Source organism: Oncorhynchus clarkii, unplaced genomic scaffold (genome assembly GCF_045791955.1).
Source record: "Oncorhynchus clarkii lewisi isolate Uvic-CL-2024 unplaced genomic scaffold, UVic_Ocla_1.0 unplaced_contig_6217_pilon_pilon, whole genome shotgun sequence".
Taxonomy (NCBI): domain Eukaryota; kingdom Metazoa; phylum Chordata; class Actinopteri; order Salmoniformes; family Salmonidae; genus Oncorhynchus; species Oncorhynchus clarkii.
The window spans coordinates 7501-27764 of NW_027258119.1; the positions used below are offsets into that span (position 1 = coordinate 7501).

At 46.4% G+C, this 20264-nt stretch overlaps 1 protein-coding gene across 4 annotated transcripts in view; it reads left to right on the forward strand.

The window, feature by feature from the left end:
• The window catches only part of LOC139395730 (microsomal glutathione S-transferase 1-like), a 22224-nt gene extending 2073 nt beyond the window's left edge, over window positions 1–20151 (forward strand). The window contains exons 1-4 of one of the 4 annotated variants that reach the window (XM_071143074.1): window positions 1307–1439; window positions 8966–9103; window positions 9904–9998; window positions 18783–20151. In XM_071143074.1, coding sequence (XP_070999175.1) covers window positions 8978–9103; window positions 9904–9998; window positions 18783–19026 — 465 coding nt within the window. In that variant the 5' untranslated portion in view covers window positions 1307–1439; window positions 8966–8977 and the 3' untranslated portion in view covers window positions 19027–20151. Of the gene's footprint in view, window positions 1–1306; window positions 1556–8962; window positions 9104–9903; window positions 9999–18782 lie in introns of those variants that run through there. The other 3 variants (XM_071143075.1, XM_071143076.1, XM_071143073.1) reach the window with 3 other exon arrangements.
• Window positions 20152–20264: the final 113 nt, after the last annotated feature.

Here is a 20264-nt window from a genome sequence, read left to right on the forward strand (position 1 = left end):
TGCGGTGCATATAGACGCGGTGCGGTGCATATAGACGCGGTGCGGTGCATATTGATGCGGTGCGGTGCATATTGATGCGGTGCGGTGCATATAGACGCGGTGCGGTGCATATAGACACGGTGCGGTGCATATAGACGCGGTGCGGTGCATATAGACGCGGTGCGGTGCATATAGACGCGGTGCGGTGCATATAGACGCGGTGCGGTGCATATAGACGCGGTGCGGTGCATATTGATGGGGTGCGGTGCATATTGATGCGGTGCGGTGCATATAGACGCGGTGCGGTGCATATAGACGCGGTGCGGTGCATATTGATGCGGTGCGGTGCATATTGATGCGGTGCGGTGCATATAGACGCGGTGCGGTGCATATAGACGCGGTGCGGTGCATATAGACGCGGTGCGGTGCATATAGATGCGGTGCGGTGCATATTGATGCGGTGCGGTGCATATAGACGCGGTGCGGTGCATATAGACGCGGTGCGGTGCATATTGATGCAGTGCGGTGCATATAGACGCGGTGCGGTGCATATAGATGCGGTGCGGTGCATATTGATGCGGTGCGGTGCATATAGACGCGGTGCGGTGCATATAGACGCGGTGCGGTGCATATTGATGCAGTGCGGTGCATATAGACGCGGTGCGGTGCATATAGACGCGGTGCGGTGCATATTGATGCGGTGCGGTGCATATTGATGCGGTGCGGTGCATATAGACGCGGTGCGGTGCATATAGACGCGGTGCGGTGCATATAGACGCGGTGCGGTGCATATTGATGCGGTGCGGTGCATATTGATGCGGTGCGGTGCATATAGACGCGGTGCGGTGCATATAGACGCGGTGCGGTGCATATAGACGCGGTGCGGTGCATATAGACGCGGTGCGGTGCATATAGACGCGGTGCGGTGCATATTGATGCGGTGCGGTGCATATTGATGCGGTGCGGTGCATATAGACGCGGTGCGGTGCATATTGATGCGGTGCGGTGCATATAGACGCGGTGCGGTGCATATAGACGCGGTGCGGTGCATATTGATGCGGTGCGGTGCATATAGACGCGGTGCGGTGCATATAGACGCGGTGCTACAGTTATACTACAGTGTACTACAGTTGTACTGCACTATAACTACAGTTATACTACAGTGTACTACTCTAACTACAGTTATACTATAGTGTACTGCAGTTGTACTGCACTCTGTCTACAATATTTTTTCGTAAGGGTATGTATATACCATACAAATTGCTGCCTAACAATAACAATGTTTACCGTTGGTAGTGGAATGTGTGTCTGTTCAATTTGCCCTCAATTTCGCAACACCACATGTGGCCTCGGTCCAAGTGTCCCAGAATTCAACAACGCCTTCTTTTGCAGTGTCAAACGATCTCTGGTCTGTGAAATATACTCCTGATTTACAGAAAGAAGGACTACAATCCAGACTGGTAGGAATATATTTACGCACTCATCAAAGTTCATCCACGGGGTTTTTCTGTGTGTTTAATCTACAGCCTGTGCAGGACGAGGTGCGCGCCAGTAACAGACGTTAAGAGTAACATCAGTAAAACAACGTGTTTTTGTTGAATCCCTAACTCCTCGCGCCATTATTTTGTTGAACTTTGCCTTCATGTTAGGCTACTTATCTGACGCCATATGTGCCGGTTACATTTGAACGATAAAACCAACTGCTGCGCTGCTATGATAAGTGATAAGAGCCGTGAAACTGAACACAGTAACATACGGGAACTTGCAGTAGTTTATCATTCAAACAGATTGTTTTTTTTACATTTTAATTACAATGTTTCTGTTGACACTGACAGGCAAAACATAGCATAGCGGTGCGGTGCATATTGATGCGGTGCGGTGCATATAGATGCGGTGCGGTGCATATTGATGCGGTGCGGTGCATATTGATGCGGTGCGGTGCATATTGATGCGGTGCGGTGCATATAGACGAGGTGCGGTGCATATAGACGCGGTGCGGTGCATATTGATGCGGTGCGGTGCATATAGACGCGGTGCGGTGCATATAGACGCGGTGCGGTGCATATAGACGCGGTGCGGTGCATATTGATGCGGTGCGGTGCATATAGACGCGGTGCGGTGCATATTGATGCGGTGCGGTGCATATTGACGCGGTGCGGTGCATATAGACGCGGTGCGGTGCATATTGATGCGGTGCGGTGCATATAGACGCGGTGCGGTGCATATAGACGCGGTGCGGTGCATATTGATGCGGTGCGGTGCATATAGACGCGGTGCGGTGCATATTGATGCGGTGCGGTGCATATAGACGCGGTGCGGTGCATATAGACGCGGTGCGGTGCATATTGATGCGGTGCGGTGCATATTGATGCGGTACGGTGCATATAGACGCGGTGCGGTGCATATTGATGCGGTGCGGTGCATATAGACGCGGTGCGGTGCATATTGATGCGGTGCGGTGCATATAGACGCGGTGCGGTGCATATAGACGCGGTGCGGTGCATATTGATGCGGTGCGGTGCATATTGATGCAGTGCGGTGCATATAGACGCGGTGCGGTGCATATAGACACGGTGCGGTGCATATAGACGCGGTGCGGTGCATATAGACGCGGTGCGGTGCATATAGACGCGGTGCGGTGCATATAGACGCGGTGCGGTGCATATAGACGCGGTGCGGTGCATATTGATGGGGTGCGGTGCATATTGATGCGGTGCGGTGCATATAGACGCGGTGCGGTGCATATAGACGCGGTGCGGTGCATATTGATGCGGTGCGGTGCATATTGATGCGGTGCGGTGCATATAGACGCGGTGCGGTGCATATAGACGCGGTGCGGTGCATATAGACGCGGTGCGGTGCATATAGATGCGGTGCGGTGCATATTGATGCGGTGCGGTGCATATAGACGCGGTGCGGTGCATATAGACGCGGTGCGGTGCATATTGATGCAGTGCGGTGCATATAGACGCGGTGCGGTGCATATAGATGCGGTGCGGTGCATATTGATGCGGTGCGGTGCATATAGACGCGGTGCGGTGCATATAGACGCGGTGCGGTGCATATTGATGCAGTGCGGTGCATATAGACGCGGTGCGGTGCATATAGACGCGGTGCGGTGCATATTGATGCGGTGCGGTGCATATTGATGCGGTGCGGTGCATATAGACGCGGTGCGGTGCATATAGACGCGGTGCGGTGCATATAGACGCGGTGCGGTGCATATTGATGCGGTGCGGTGCATATTGATGCGGTGCGGTGCATATAGACGCGGTGCGGTGCATATAGACGCGGTGCGGTGCATATAGACGCGGTGCGGTGCATATAGACGCGGTGCGGTGCATATAGACGCGGTGCGGTGCATATTGATGCGGTGCGGTGCATATTGATGCGGTGCGGTGCATATAGACGCGGTGCGGTGCATATTGATGCGGTGCGGTGCATATAGACGCGGTGCGGTGCATATAGACGCGGTGCGGTGCATATTGATGCGGTGCGGTGCATATAGACGCGGTGCGGTGCATATAGACGCGGTGCGGTGCATATAGACGCGGTGCGGTGCATATTGATAGTGCATTGCATGGATTTTAAAGGATTTAACAATAGACTGCTTTGCTTTTTTAAAACTTATGTATATATTTTTTAGAGGGTAGATCAGCTTTAATATTGAAAAATAGATAATGTAATTGTCTGCATCACTTCCAATCCCTGGTATATTTATATGGTAAATATGTATATATATACAAACACACATCTTTTTCAAATGTATTATCTTTTATTATTTCCCCCAAACCCTACCACCCCTCCCCTGATTGGAGTAAACCCTACCACCCCTCCCCTGATTGGAGTAAACCCTACCACCCCTCCCCTGATTGGAGTAAACCCTATCACCCTTCCCCTGATTGGAGTAAACCCTACCACCCCTCCCCTGATTGGAGTAAACCCTACCACCCCTCCCCTGATTGGAGTAAACCCTACCACCCCTCCCCTGATTGGAGTAAACCCTACCACCCCTCCCCTGATTGGAGTAAACCCTACCACCCCTCCCCTGATTGGAGTAAACCCTACCACCCCTCCCCTGATTGGAGTAAACCCTACCACCCCTCCCCTGATTGGAGTAAACCCTACCACCCCTCCCCTGATTGGAGTAAACCCTACCACCCCTCCCCTGATTGGAGTAAACCCTACCACCCCTCCCCTGATTGGAGTAAACCCTACCACCCCTCCCCTGATTGGAGTAAACCCTACCACCCCTCCCCTGATTGGAGTAAACCCTACCACCCCTCCCCTGATTGGAGTAAACCCTACCACCCCTCCCCTGATTGGAGTAAACTAGCGAACAACAACACTAAGGCTTTTACTATATACATTTACGGGCACAATCTATTGTAAAATTGTTCTATTTTAATCCTGGCCTTCCTCTATTTCTGATCCACTTTGATTTCTATCTGCCATGTATATTTGTAACTGTGCTATTTCACAAAAGTTCTGAACCTAGATACATTTTACAGACCCAGTATGTTTTACATTTGTTGTTATTAGTCCCAACCTTCAGCTCCATTCAACCCCTCCCATCTACCTCTTTAACACCATCCAGTCCCAACCTTCAGCTCCATTCAACCCCTCCCATCTACCTCTTAACACCATCCAGTCCCACCCTTCAGCTCCATTCAACCCCTCCCATCTATCTCTTAACACCATCCAGTCCCATCCTTCAGCTCCATTCAACCCCTCCCACCTATCTCTTAACACCATCCAGTCCCATCCTTCAGCTCCATTCAACCCCTCCCATCTATCTCTTAACACCATCCAGTCCCATCCTTCAGCTCCATTCAACCCCTCCCATCTATCTCTTAACACCATCCAGTCCCATCCTTCAGCTCCATTCAACCCCTCCCACCTATCTCTAAACACCATCCAGTCCCAACCTTCAGCTCCATTCAACCCCTCCCATCTATCTCTTAACACCATCCAGTCCCACCCTTCAGCTCCATTCAACCCCTCCCATCTATCTCTTAACACCACCCAGTCCCAACCTTCAGCTCCATTCAACCATCTATCTCTAAACACCATCCAGATTGTAAATTAAAGATAAACATTTTTTGCTAAAATAATAATTATATTATTGATTGATTGACTATAACTTTTCAGATCACCCAGTATTGTTATCTGCAGAGTTAGCTCCAGGTAAATGTTGCAATTCTTCAGTCATTCATGGACCTGTGACCAAACAACGAGCTACATATGGGCAACACCAAAACACATGACCTAATGACTATGTGTAACGGCCGTTGGTGGAGGACCAAAGCGCAGCGTGGTACCTGTTCATGTTATTTATAAACGGTAAAGCTGAACGCTAAACAACAAGCAACAAAAGCACAACCGAAACAGCTCCGTCAGGTGCAACCCACACTAAACAGAACATAACTACCCACACCACACAGGTGGGAAAAGGGCTACCTAAGTATGGTTCTCAATCAGAGACAACGATAGACAGCTGCCTCTGATTGGGAACCACACCCGGCCAAACAACACAGAAATCCAAAACCTAGAAAATGAACATAGAATGCCCACCCTAGTCACACCCTGGCCGAACCAAAATAGAGAATAAAAACCTCTATGGCCAGGACGTGACACTGCCTCCTCACAGCGGAATCTGCAGAGCTGGGATGGTTGTATCCCCCATATACAGTGCCTTGCGAAAGTATTCGGCCCCCTTGAACTTTGCGACCTTTTGCCACATTTCAGGCTTCAAACATAAAGATATAAAACTGTATTTTTTTGAGAAGAATCAACAACAAGTGGGACACAATCATGAAGTGGAACAACATTTATTGGATATTTCAAACTTTTTTAACAAATCAAAAACTGAAAAATTGGCCGTGCAAAATTATTCAGCCCCTTTACTTTCAGTGCAGCAAACTCTCTCCAGAAGTTCAGTGAGGATCTCTGAATGATCCAATGTTGACCTAAATGACTAATGATGATAAATACAATCCACCTGTGTGTAATCAAGTCTCCGTATAAATGCACCTGCACTGTGATAGTCTCAGAGGTCCGTCAAAAGCGCAGAGAGCATCATGAAGAACAAGGAACACACCAGGCAGGTCCGAGATACTGTTGTGAAGAAGTTTAAAGCCGGATTTGGATACAAAAATATTTCCCAAGCTTTAAACATCCCAAGGAGCACTGTGCAAGCGATAATATTGAAATGGAAGGAGTATCAGACCACTGCAAATCTACCAAGACCTGGCCGTCCCTCTAAACTTTCAGCTCATACAAGGAGAAGACTGATCAGAGATGCAGCCAAGAGGCCCATGATCACTCTGGATGAACTGCAGAGATCTACAGCTGAGGTGGGAGACTCTGTCCATAGGACAACAATCAGTCGTATATTGCACAAATCTGGCCTTTATGGAAGAGTGGCAAGAAAGCCATTTCTTAAAGATATCCATAAAAAGTGTTGTTTAAAGTTTGCCACAAGCCACCTGGGAGACACACCAAACATGTGGAAGAAGGTGCTCTGGTCAGATGAAACCAAAATTGAACTTTTTGGCAACAATACAAAACGTTATGTTTGGCGTAAAAGCAACACAGCTGAACACACCATCCCCACTGTCAAACATGGTGGTGGCAGCATCATGGTTTGGGCCTGCTTTTCTTCAGCAGGGACAGGGAAGATGGTTAAAATTGATGGGAAGATGGATGGAGCCAAATACAGGACCATTCTGGAAGAAAACCTGATGGAGTCTGCAAAAGACCTGAGACTGGGACGGAGATTTGTCTTCCAACAAGACAATGATCCAAAACATAAAGCAAAATCTACAATGGAATGGTTCAAAAATAAACATATCCAGGTGTTAGAATGACCAAGTCAAAGTCCAGACCTGAATCCAATCGAGAATCTGTGGAAAGAACTGAAAACTGCTGTTCACAAATGCTCTCCATCCAACCTCACTGAGCTCGAGCTGTTTTGCAAGGAGGAATGGGAAAAAATGTCAGTCTCTCGATGTGCAAAACTGATAGAGACATACCCCAAGCGACTTACAGCTGTAATCGCAGCAAAAGGTGGCGCTACAAAGTATTAACTTAAGGGGGCTGAATAATTTTGCACGCCCAATTTTTCAGTTTTTGATTTGTTAAAAAAGTTTGAAATATCCAATAAATGTCGTTCCACTTCATGATTGTGTCCCACTTGTTCTTGATTCTTCACAAAAAAATACAGTTTTATATCTTTATGTTTGAAGCCTGAAATGTGGCAAAAGGTCGCAAAGTTCAAGGGGGCCGAATACTTTCGCAAGGCACTGTATATATATATATAACATTCTATTGATTCTAAGAATGTTGTATAATCATTTAAATTGAGAAGTTCTAAGTGTTGTATCCCCCAATTATATATAACATTCTATTGATTCTAAGAATGTTGTATAATCATTTAAATTGAGAAGTTCTAAGTTTTGTATCCGGTGTCGTTTTGGGTGTCAATTCATAAACCATGTGCCTTGGAATGGGTAAATCTAAAATCTCTTCCCAACAATATGCCGTTTATATGCCACAGCTGTCAATGTTTTGGTCCTTAAATGAAAATGGTATATATTTTTATTTATCGCAATTTTCTTTAACCATTTGTGGTCTTTAGTTCAGGGCCGACAGACAAGTTCCTTACTTATTTCCCTTTCTACTTGCCTCTTCTATTTTTGGTGGTAACGCTGCAATCAGTTGGTTGTAATTTTGGGTAGAGCAGACATTTCCATTTGTCTGTGTTAGCTGCATGTGTGACATAACTCCACCAATCCTATTTATGATATCATTTACAACGATTATACCTTTTTTTAATTGAAAAATAATGTTTTGTTTTTTTTTATCAATTAGTATATTTGAGTTTAATAACCACAGCATTTGTTGTTACTATTCTTAACTCTGGGAGAAAATATCGTAATTAACAGTATAATCGGTTCATTATTTACATGATTGCTACATTTTCCAGTTTAAAGTTTAGCTTGAGTCAACTAAGGACTGTTGGAGTCAGGAGGTCTACATGGTGAAACATAACAGCAGCTGTGTTTATATATGCTAGTCTAGACACCAGTCAGACTACAGATCCCATAACAGCAGCTGTGTTTATAGATACTAGCCTCTACACCAGACTACAGATCCCATAACAGCAGCTGTGTTTATAGATACTAGCCTCTACACCAGACTACAGATCCCCTAACAGCAGCTGTGTTTATAGATACTAGCCTCTACACCAGACTACAGATCCCCTAACAGCAGCTGTGTTTATAGATACTAGCCTCTACACCAGACTACAGATCCCCTAACAGCAGCTGTGTTTATAGATGCTAGTCTAGACACCAGCCAGACTACAGATACTATCATATTCATTGCTATGTGTCAGTCTGTGAATCAGACGGTGTTGTCTGTCTGTCACGGTCGTCCTCCTCTTCATCTGAAGAGGAGAGGCGAAAAGGATCAGAGGACCAATATGCGGCGTGGTAAGTGTCCATGGTAAATCTTTAATAAAGAAAGACTGAACACTATACAAACGAGTAACAAAAACAATAAACCAAATTCGACCGTGAAGCTACAAAATGAGACCTGTGCTGACACAAGCCACTAACATAGACAATCACCCACCAACAAACAGTGCAACCCAGGCTACCTAAGTATGATTCTCAATCAGAGACAACTAATGACACCTGCCTCTGATTGAGAACCATACTAGGCCGAAACATAGAAATACCCCAAAACATAGAAAAACAAACATAGACTGCCCACCCAACTCACGCCCTGACCATACTAAATAAATACAAAACAACGGAAATAAAGGTCAGAACGTGACACTGTCTGGACCCAGCGTGTTGGCGGTTTCATTGGAATTGAATGCATGTTCAGTATGCACGATGACTCCTGTAAATATTGGTGCTCTTTATGAAAAGCAAAAAGTCCCAATGCTGTTTACAGTGTCTCTAGATGGTCGTAGCAGAGTGACACCAAGATGAAGGAAACGCCATCCGTGATAGACAGCGAGGTGTTCCCGGCCTTCTCTACCTACGCCACTGTCGTCGTCCTCAAGATGATGCTGATGTCTCCTATGACTGCATACTTCCGCTTCACGAGAAAGGTATGGGAATGTGGTCATCTGCCTCCACAGTGTTATATAGCCTGTAAGTGAACTCTATGGTGTAAACTTGTCTCTGCCTCCACAGTGTTATATTGCCTGTAAATGAACTCTATGGTGTAAACTTGTCTCTGCCTCCAAAGTGTTATATAGCCTGTAAATGAACTCTATGGTGTAAACTTGTCTCTCCCTCCACAGTGTTATATAGCCTGTAAATGAACTCTATGGTGTAAACTTGTCTCTGCCTCCACAGTGTTATATAGCCTGTAAATGAACTATATGGTGTAAACTTGTCTCTGCCTCCACAGTGTTTTATAGCCTGTAAATGAACTCTATGGTGTAAACTTGTCTCTCCCTCCACAGTGTTATATAGCCTGTAAATGAACTCTATGGTGTAAACTTGTCTCTCCCTCCACAGTGTTATATAGCCTGTAAATGAACTCTATGGTGTAAACTTGTCTCTCCCTCCACAGTGTTATATAGCCTGTAAATGAACTCTATGGTGTAAACTTGTCTCTCCCTCCACAGTGTTATATAGCCTGTAAATGAACTCTATGGTGTAAACTTGTCTCTGCCTCCACAGTGTTATATAGCCTGTAAGTGAACTCTATGGTGTAAACTTGTCTCAGCCTCCACAGTGTTATATAGCCTGTAAGTGAACTCTATGGTGTAAACTTGTCTCAGCCTCCACAGTGTTATATAGCCTGTAAGTGAACTCTATGGTGTAAACTTGTCTCAGCCTCCACAGTGTTATATAGCCTGTAAATTAACTCTATGGTGTAAACTTGTCTCTGCCTCCACAGTGTTTTGCCAACATGGAAGACACAGGGATGGCTAAGACTCCAGAGGACAAGAAGAGGATGCTGAGAGTTGACCCGGATGTGGAACGTGTGAGAAGGTAGGCCTACCCTTATAGAGGCCCACCCTTATAGAGCCCCCTAGACTTATAGAGGCCCACCCTTATAGAGGCCCAGCCTTATAGAGTACCCCCTAGACTTATAGAGTACCCCCTAGACTTATAGAGATCCCACTAGACTTATAGAGGCCCCCCTAGACTTATAGAGGCCCTCCTAGACTTATAGAGGCCCCCCTAGACTTATAGAGACCCCACTAGACTTATAGAGCCCCCCTAGACTTATAGAGCCCCCCCTAGACTGATAGAGACCCCACTAGACTTATAGAGTACCCCCTAGACTTATAGAGATCCCACTAGACTTATAGAGGCCCCCCTAGACTTATAGAGGCCCTCCTAGACTTATAGAGGCCCCCCTAGACTTATAGAGACCCCACTAGACTTATAGAGCCCCCCTAGACTTATAGAGCCCCCCCTAGACTGATAGAGACCCCACTAGACTTATAGAGGCCCCACTATACTTATAGAGCCCCCCTAGATTTATAGAGATCCCCCTAGACTTATAGAGGCCCCACTAGACTTATAGATCCCCCCTCCCCCTAGATTTATAGAGCCCCACTAGACTTATAGAGCCCCCCTAGACTTATAGAGGCCCCACTAGACTTATAGAGTCCCCTAGATTTATAGAGGCCCCCCTAGACTTATATAGGCCCCACTAGACTTATAGAGCCCCCCCCTAGACTGATAGATTCCCCCCTAGACTTATAGAGGCCCCACTAGACTTATAGATCCCCCCCCTAGATTTATAGAGCCCCCCTAGACTTATAGAGCCCCCCCTAGATTTATAGAGGCCCCCCTAGACTTATAGAGGCCCCACTAGACTTATAGAGGCCCCACTAGACTTATAGAGCCCCCCTAGATTTATAGAGGCCCACCTAGACTTATAGAGTCCCCACTAGACTTATAGAGCCCCCCCCCCCTAGACTGATAGATTCCCCCCCTAGACTTATAGAGGCCCCACTAGACGTATAGATCCCCCCCCTAGATTTATAGAGCCCCCCTAGACTTATAGAGCCCCCCCTAGATTTATAGAAGCCCCCCTAGACTTATAGAGCCCCCACTACATTTATAGAGGCCTCCCTAGACTTATAGAGCCCCCATAGATTTATAGAGGCCCCCTAGACTTATAGATTCCCCCCCTAGACTTATAGAGGCCCCACTAGACGTATAGATCCCCCCCCCCTAGATTTATAGAGGCCCCCTTAGACTTATAGAATCCCCCCACATAGATTTATAGAGCCCCCCTAGATTTATAGAGGCCCCCCTAGACTTATGGACCCCCCCCCTAGATTTATAGAGCCCCCCTAGACTTATAGACCCCCCACTAGATTTATAGAGGCCCCCTAGACTTATAGACCCCCCCCCCAGCCTTATAGAGTACCCCCTAGACTTATCAAATCAAATCAAATCAAATTTTATTTGTCACATACACATGGTTAGCAGATGTTAATGCGAGTGTAGCGAAATGCTTGTGCTTCTAGTTCCGACAATGCAGTAATAACAAGTAATCTAACTAACAATTCCAAAACTACTGTCTTGTACACAGTGTAAGGGGATAAAGAATATGTACATAAGGATATATGAATGAGTGATGGTACAGAGCAGCATAGGCAAGATACAGTAGATGGTATCGGGTACAGTATGTACAAATGAGATGAGTATGTAAACAAAGTGGCATAGTATAGTATAAAGTGGCTAGTGATACATGTATTACATAAGGATACCGTCGATGATATAGAGTACAGTATAAACGTATGCGTATGAGATGAATAATGTAGGGTAAGTAACATTTATATAAGGTAGCATTGTTTAAAGTGGCTAGTGATATATTTACATCATTTCCCATCAATTCCCATTATTAAAGTGGCTGGAGTTGAGTCAGTGTCAGTGTGTTGGCAGCAGCCACTCAGTGTTAGTGGTGGCTGTTTAACAGTCTGATGGCCTTGAGATAGAAGCTGTTTTTCAGTCTCTCGGTCCCAGCTTTGATGCACCTGTACTGACCTCGCCTTCTGGATGATAGCGGGGTGAACAGGCAGTGGCTCGGGTGGTTGATGTCCTTGATGATCTTTATGGCCTTCCTGTGACATCGGGTGGTGTAGGTGTCCTGGAGGGCAGGTAGTTTGCCCCCGGTGATGCGTTGTGCAGACCTCACTACCCTCTGGAGAGCCTTACGGTTGAGGGCGGTGCAGTTGCCATACCAGGCGGTGATACAGCCCGCCAGGATGCTCTCGATTGTGCATCTGTAGAAGTTTGTGAGTGCTTTTGGTGACAAGCCGAATTTCTTCAGCCTCCTGAGGTTGAAGAGGCGCTGCTGCGCCTTCTTCACGATGCTGTCTGTGTGAGTGGACCAATTCAGTTTGTCTGTGATGTGTATGCCGAGGAACTTAAAACTTGCTACCCTCTCCACTACTGATCCATCGATGTGGATAGGGGGGTGTTCCCTCTGCTGTTTCCTGAAGTCCACAATCATCTCCTTAGTTTTGTTGACGTTGAGTGTGAGGTTGTTTTCCTGACACCACACTCCGAGGGCCCTCACCTCCTCCCTGTAGGCCGTCTCATCGTTGTTGGTAATCAAGCCTACCACTGTTGTGTCGTCCGCAAACTTGATGATTGAGTTGGAGGCGTGCGTGGCCACGCAGTCGTGGGTGAACAGGGAGTACAGGAGAGGGCTCAGAACGCAACCTTGTGGGGCCCCAGTGTTGAGGATCAGCGGGGAGGAGATGTTGTTGCCTACCCTCACCACCTGGGGGCGGCCCGTCAGGAAGTCCAGTACCCAGTTGCACAGGGCGGGGTCGAGACCCAGGGTCTCGAGCTTGATGACGAGCTTGGAGGGTACTATGGTGTTGAATGCCGAGCTGTAGTCGATGAACAGCATTCTCACATAGGTATTCCTCTTGTCCAGATGGGTTAGGGCAGTGTGCAGTGTGGTTGAGATTGCATCGTCTGTGGACCTATTTGGGCGGTAAGCAAATTGGAGTGGGTCTAGGGTGTCAGGTAGGGTGGAGGTGATATGGTCCTTGACTAGTCTCTCAAAGCACTTCATGATGACGGATGTGAGTGCTACGGGGCGGTAGTCATTTAGCTCAGTTACCTTAGCTTTCTTGGGAACAGGAACAATGGTGGCCCTCTTGAAGCATGTGGGAACAGCAGACTGGTATAGGGATTGATTGAATATGTCCGTAAACACACCGGCCAGCTGGTCTGCGCATGCTCTGAGGGCGCGGCTGGGGATGCCATCTGGGCCTGCAGCCTTGCGAGGGTTAACACGTTTAAATGTCTTACTCACCTCGGCTGCAGTGAAGGAGAGACCGCATGTTTTCGTTGCAGGCCGTGTCAGTGGCACTGTATTGTCCTCAAAGCGGGCAAAAAAGTTATTTAGTCTGCCTGGGAGCAAGACATCCTGGTCCGTGACTGGGCTGGGTTTCTTCCTGTAGTCCGTGATTGACTGTAGACCCTGCCACATGCCTCTTGTGTCTGAGCCGTTGAATTGAGATTCTACTTTGTCTCTGTACTGGCGCTTAGCTTGTTTGATAGCCTTGCGGAGGGAATAGCTGCACTGTTTGTATTCGGTCATGTTACCAGACACCTTGCCCTGATTAAAAGCAGTGGTTCGCGCTTTCAGTTTCACACGAATGCTGCCATCAATCCACGGTTTCTGGTTAGGGAATGTTTTAATCGTTGCTATGGGAACGACATCTTCAACGCACGTTCTAATGAACTCGCACACCGAATCAGCGTATTCGTCAATGTTGTTATCTGACGCAATACGAAACATCTCCCAGTCCACGTGATGGAAGCAGTCTTGGAGTGTGGAGTCAGCTTGGTCGGACCAGCGTTGGACAGACCTCAGCGTGGGAGCCTCTTGTTTTAGTTTCTGTCTGTAGGCAGGGATCAACAAAATGGAGTCGTGGTCGGCTTTTCCGAAAGGGGGGCGGGGCAGGGCCTTATATGCGTCGCGGAAGTTAGAGTAACAATGGTCCAAGGTCTTTCCTCCCCTGGTTGCGCAATCGATATGCTGATAAAATTTGGGGAGTCTTGTTTTCAGATTAGCCTTGTTAAAATCCCCAGCTACAATGAATGCAGCCTCCGGATAAATTGTTTCCAGTTTGCAGAGAGTTAAATAAAGTTCGTTCAGAGCCATCGATGTGTCTGCTTGGGGGGGGATATATACGGCTGTGATTATAATCGAAGAGAATTCTCTTGGTAGATAATGCGGTCTACATTTGATTGTGAGGAATTCTAAATCAGGTGAACAGAAGGATTTGAGTTCCTGTATGTTTCTTTCAGGTACTTCATTACTTCATCGCACCATGTCACGTTAGTCATAAGGCATACGCCCCCGCCCCTCTTTTTACCAGAAAGATGTTTTTTCCTGTCTGCGCGATGCGTGGAGAAACCTGTTGGCTGCACCGCTTCGGATTGCGTCTCTCCAGTAAGCCACGTTTCCGTGAAGCAAAGAACGTTACAGTCTCTGATGTCCCTCTGGAATGCTACCCTTGCTCGGATTTCATCAACCTTGTTGTCAAGAGACTGGACATTGGCAAGAAGAATGCTAGGGAGTGGTGTGCGCTGTGCCCGTCTCCGGAGTCTGACCAGAAGACCGCCTCGTTTCCCTCTCTTTCGGAGTCGTTTTTTTGGGTCGCTGCATAGGATCCACTCCGTTGTTCTGTTTGTAAGGCAGAACACAGGATCCGCGTCGCGAAAAACATATTCTTGGTCGTACTGATGGTGAGTTGATGCTGATCTTATATTCAGTAGTTCTTCTCGACTGTATGTAATGAAACCTAAGATGACCTGGGGTACTAATGAAGTACCTTATAGAGTACCCCCTAGACTTATAGAGATCCCACTAGACTTATAGAGGCCCCCCTAGACTTATAGAGGCCCTCCTAGACTTATAGAGCCCCCCCTAGACTGATAGAGACCCCACTAGACTTATAGAGGCCCCACTATACTTATAGAGCCCCCCTAGATTTATAGAGATCACCCTAGACTTATAGAGGCCCCACTAGACTTATAGATCCCCCCTCCCCCTAGATTTATAGAGCCCCACTAGACTTATAGAGCCCCCCTAGACTTATAGAGGCCCCACTAGACTTATAGAGTCCCCTAGATTTATAGAGGCCCCCCTAGACTTATATAGGCCCCACTAGACTTATAGAGCCCCCCCCTAGACTGATAGATTCCCCCCTAGACTTATAGAGGCCCCACTAGACTTATAGATCCCCCCCCTAGATTTATAGAGCCCCCCTAGACTTATAGAGCCCCCCCTAGATTTATAGAGGCCCCCCTAGACTTATAGAGGCCCCACTAGACTTATAGAGGCCCCACTAGACTTATAGAGCCCCCCTAGATTTATAGAGGCCCACCTAGACTTATAGAGTCCCCACTAGACTTATAGAGCCCCCCCCCCCCTAGACTGATAGATTCCCCCCCTAGACTTATAGAGGCCCCACTAGACGTATAGATCCCCCCCCTAGATTTATAGAGCCCCCCTAGACTTATAGAGCCCCCCCTAGATTTATAGAAGCCCCCCTAGACTTATAGAGCCCCCACTACATTTATAGAGGCCTCCCTAGACTTATAGAGCCCCCCTAGATTTATAGAGGCCCCCTAGACTTATAGATTCCCCCCCTAGACTTATAGAGGCCCCACTAGACGTATAGATCCCCCCCCCCCTAGATTTATAGAGGCCCCCCTAGACTTATAGAATCCCCCCACATAGATTTATAGAGCCCCCCTAGACTTATAGAGCCCCCCTAGATTTATAGAGGCCCCCCTAGACTTATGGACCCCCCCCCTAGATTTATAGAGCCCCCCTAGACTTATAGACCCCCCACTAGATTTATAGAGGCCCCCTAGACTTATAGACCCCCCCCCCCTAGATTTATAGAGCCCCCCTAGACTTATAGACCCCCCCCTAGATTTATAGAGCCCCCCTAGACTTATAGACCCCCCACTAGATTTATAGAGGCCCCCTAGACTTATAGACCCCCCCCTAGACTTATAGAGGCCCCCTAGACTTATAGACCCCCCCCCTAGATTTATAGAGCCCCCCTAGACTTATAGACCCCCCACTAGATTGATAGAGCCCCCCTAGACTTATAGACCCCCCACTAGATTTATAGAGGCCCCCTAGACTTATAAATACGTTTTATTTTTATTTAACTAGACAAGTCAGTTAAGAACAAATTATTATTTACAATGACGGCCTACCAAAAGGCCTCCTGCGGGGACGGGGGCTGGGATTAAATATATATATATATATATATAAATATAGGACAAAACACACATCACGACAAGAGAGACAACACAACACTACATAAAGAGAGACCTGAGACAACAACACAGCATGGTAGCAACACATAACAACACAGCATGGCAGAAATACAAAATGACAGCAATATGGTAGCAATACAACATGGTAGCAGCACAACATGACAACAACATGGTAGCAGCACAACATGACAACCACATGGTAGCAGCACAACATGACAACCACATGGTAGCAGCACAGCATGACAACAACATGGTAGCAACACAACATGACAACAACATGGTAGCAACACAACATGACAACAACATGGTAGCAACACAACATGACAGCAACATGGTAGCAACACAACATGACAGCAACATGGTAGCAATACAACATGGTAGCAGCACAAAACATGGTACAAACATTATTGGGCACAGACAACAGCACAAAGGGCAAGAAGGTAGAGACAACAATACTTCATGTGAACCAGCCACAACTGTCAGTAAGAGTGTCCATGATGGAGTCTTTGAATGAAGAGATTGAGATAAAACTGTCCAGTATCTCAGATCGGGGGGGGAGTGAGGCCTAAGAGGGTTTTTATAAATAAGCATCAATATTTAAATTCATGCTCTTCTAAATGTATTTTGTAACTTTTCCCTGGAAGCGTTTAACTTCAAGGGTCCTCCCACATCATATGAAGGAACTGGTCCACCTGGTTTAAGGGGACACAGTGAACATGTGGGAGTTGGGGCCTATTTCATCATAAAACGTGTGTTAACGGGTGTTAAATACAGTCTGGGATTTATTTTTAAAATGTATAAATTGATGGTTCGGATTACGGGAAGACAAGGTCAATATGTCTTCCATATTCTGTTTCAGATAAAAAAGGTTTGTTCAAGATTCAGTTAGATCTATGGAGTCTTTACTGGCTAGGTTTGAACATGGGGCGGCAGGGTAGCCTAGTGGTTAGAACGTGGAGGCGGCAGGGTAGCCTAGTGGTTAGAGTGGAGGGGCGGCAGGGTAGCCTAGTGGTTAGAGCGTTGGACTAGTAACCAGAAGGTTGCAAGTTCAAATCCCCAAGCTGACAAGGTCGTTCTGCCCCTGAACAGGCAGTTAACCCACTGTTCCTAGGACGTCATTGAAAATAAGAATTTGTTCTTAATAAAGTTAAAATGTTCTAAAAAAAGAGCTTTCCAAAAGTTGTACAAAAGAGATCAGTCCTTTATCGACGGAGCCCAGATCATGTATTTATATATCCCATCATTGCATAGTTCGGTAGGTACGCCGTAGGCCAGCATAGCTGAACTTAAGTTGTAAATATAGAAGAAAAAACATAGAGTTTTACCTGGTAATGTCTGTGTGACCCTGATTCAGCCCACTGTTTTCTGTGTATTGCATGTTCCAAACTCTAGGTTTGTGTACCTTTCTCGTGAAGCGGAAGTATCCAATCTTTCAAATCCTGGAATGTTCTCCAACCGTTACTGTCCGTGATATCGCCATGGGTACGACAGATTCCACATGTGGACCATTTGGTGGGAAGGCATCGTTGTGAAATACTGGAGCATGGACCATTTGGTGGAAAGGCATCGTTGTGAAAAACTGGAGCATGGGCCATTTGGTGGGAAGGCATTGTTGTGAAATACTGGAGCATGGGCCATTTGGTGGGAAGGCATCGTTGTGAAATACTGGAGCATGGGCCATTTGGTGGGAAGGCATCATTGTGAAATACTGGAGCATGGGCCATTTGGTGGGAAGGCATCGTTGTGAAATACTGGAGCATGGGCCATTTGGTGGAAAGGCATCGTTGTGAAATACTGGAGCATGGGCCATTTGGTGGGAAGGCATCGTTGTGAAATACTGGAGCATGGGCCATTTGGTGGGAAGGCATCATTGTGAAATACTGGAGCATGGGCCATTTGGTGGGAAGGCATCGTTGTGAAATACTGGAGCATGGGCCATTTGGTGGGAAGGCATCGTTGTGAAATACTGGAGCATGGGCCATTTGGATTCCCAGTTACATTGTTTTTCAATTTTGTACCAAATAGAGATTGTGAGTAGTTTACATTGTTTAAAGGATATATCAGTGGAGACCACCTCTTCCTGGACAATAGGAGACACCATATTATATTGTTTAAAGGATATATCAGTGGAGACCACCTCTTCCTGGACAATAGGAGACACCATATTATAACCTCTCTCTCTCATTCCCCAGATAATCTGAACTCTCTCTCTCATTCCCCAGATGATCTGAACTCTCTCTCTCTCATTCCCCAGATAATCTGAACTCTCTCTCATTCCCCAGATGATCTGAACTCTCTCTCTCTCTCTCTCTCATTCCCCAGATAATCTGATATCTCTCTCTCATTCCCCAGATGATCTGAACTCTCTCTCTCTCCTTCCCCAGATGATCTGAACTCTCTCTCTCTCTCTCTCTCTCATTCCCCAGATAATCTGAACTCTCTCTCTCTCATTCCCCAGATGATCTGAACTCTCTCTCTCTCATTCCCCAGATGCCACCAGAACGACCTGGAGAACATCATCCCGTTCGTAGTGGTTGGTCTGCTGTATACCCTGACGGGGCCCGACCTCTCCACTGCTCTGCTCCACTTCCGGGTGTTTGTTGGTTCCAGGCTCTTCCACACGGTGGCCTACATCCTCCCCCTGCCCCAGCCCAGCAGAGGTCTAGCTTGGATGGTTGGCATGGGCGCTACCTTCTCCATGGCATACAGAGTGCTAAGCTCAACACATCTCTGAAGAGGCGATCAATCAATTAATAATTAATCATATTGATTGATTCAAAGTTTTCAGATGGCCTAAAATAGTCCTCGGGACACTCTACCTCTGAGGAGACACTCACACATTTATCAGACCTGGGTCAAATAGGCTACATAATGTTAAATACGTTTGAGAGTGCTTGATTGTACTTGGAGTTTGCACTTCTGGGACTATTCTATTGGTTCTGTTGTATCAGGCAGATTAACTATACATTCTCTGCACGTTTTGTTTTTAACTCAGCACTGAATTTGATCTGTGCAACAAAAAAAAAAGTATTAATATCAGCAAAAAATAATTAAACTAAACGTAGGGCTCGATTCAATCTATTTCACGGAAGGTCAGTGCTAGAGCGCTGTAGACATTAAACGGCAACGTTCCCGCGGAAACGCCATTCAAGGTAAACGCTGCATACATTCGGAAACTCCATTTAACATTTCAAGTGCGCTAGAGCGCTGACTTTAGGCGATACGGATTGAATGGAGCCCTGAACTAAAATCAAGTGTAGTTCAGTATCCGATACCGCATGTAATCTGGCTATTTTTACCCACATCAAATCACCAGTTTATTGGTCGCGTACACAGATTTGCAGATGTTATCGCATGTGCTGTAAAATGATAGTGTTTCTAGGTCCAATAGTGCAGTCATACTGAGCAATACATTAAAATAAAAAAAACATACACACATGACCCGGTCTGTCTGGTTGTCTGACTGACTGCAAACACCTATTTTATATCTTAGACATTTTTTTGCATCTGATGTGATAATCTAATGTTTATAAATTATTGAATTCGGGTTTTGGGAATTAAAGTTGAATTAAAAATGGGGGGGGGGGGGGATTTAATTGAAATAGGGCCTTTGAAGTAGGCTACAAATACCAGAGATATTTTGCTAATTGGCTAATGAATATGACCTTATACTTGATCTAATTCTGTATCTTTTTAAATTCTGTATATGGTTTTAGATCTACATATGATATGATATGTTTACTAGGCCACGTATCTGTAATGCTACTGATTGGTTTGCTTTGTTCGTTCCATTTTCTAAGCCAATCAGGGATTGTCCCTTTTTTAATGCTTTCCACCTGTAAATAAACGATCTCTAGAACGACATGTCTCGTGGTGTTTGTTTGTAGAACGAATATACATAGATGTTGTAGATGAAAATGTGTTCATCGGACAATGAAATGGTAGCATAAAAAAAGCCATCGGAGGAAGTGG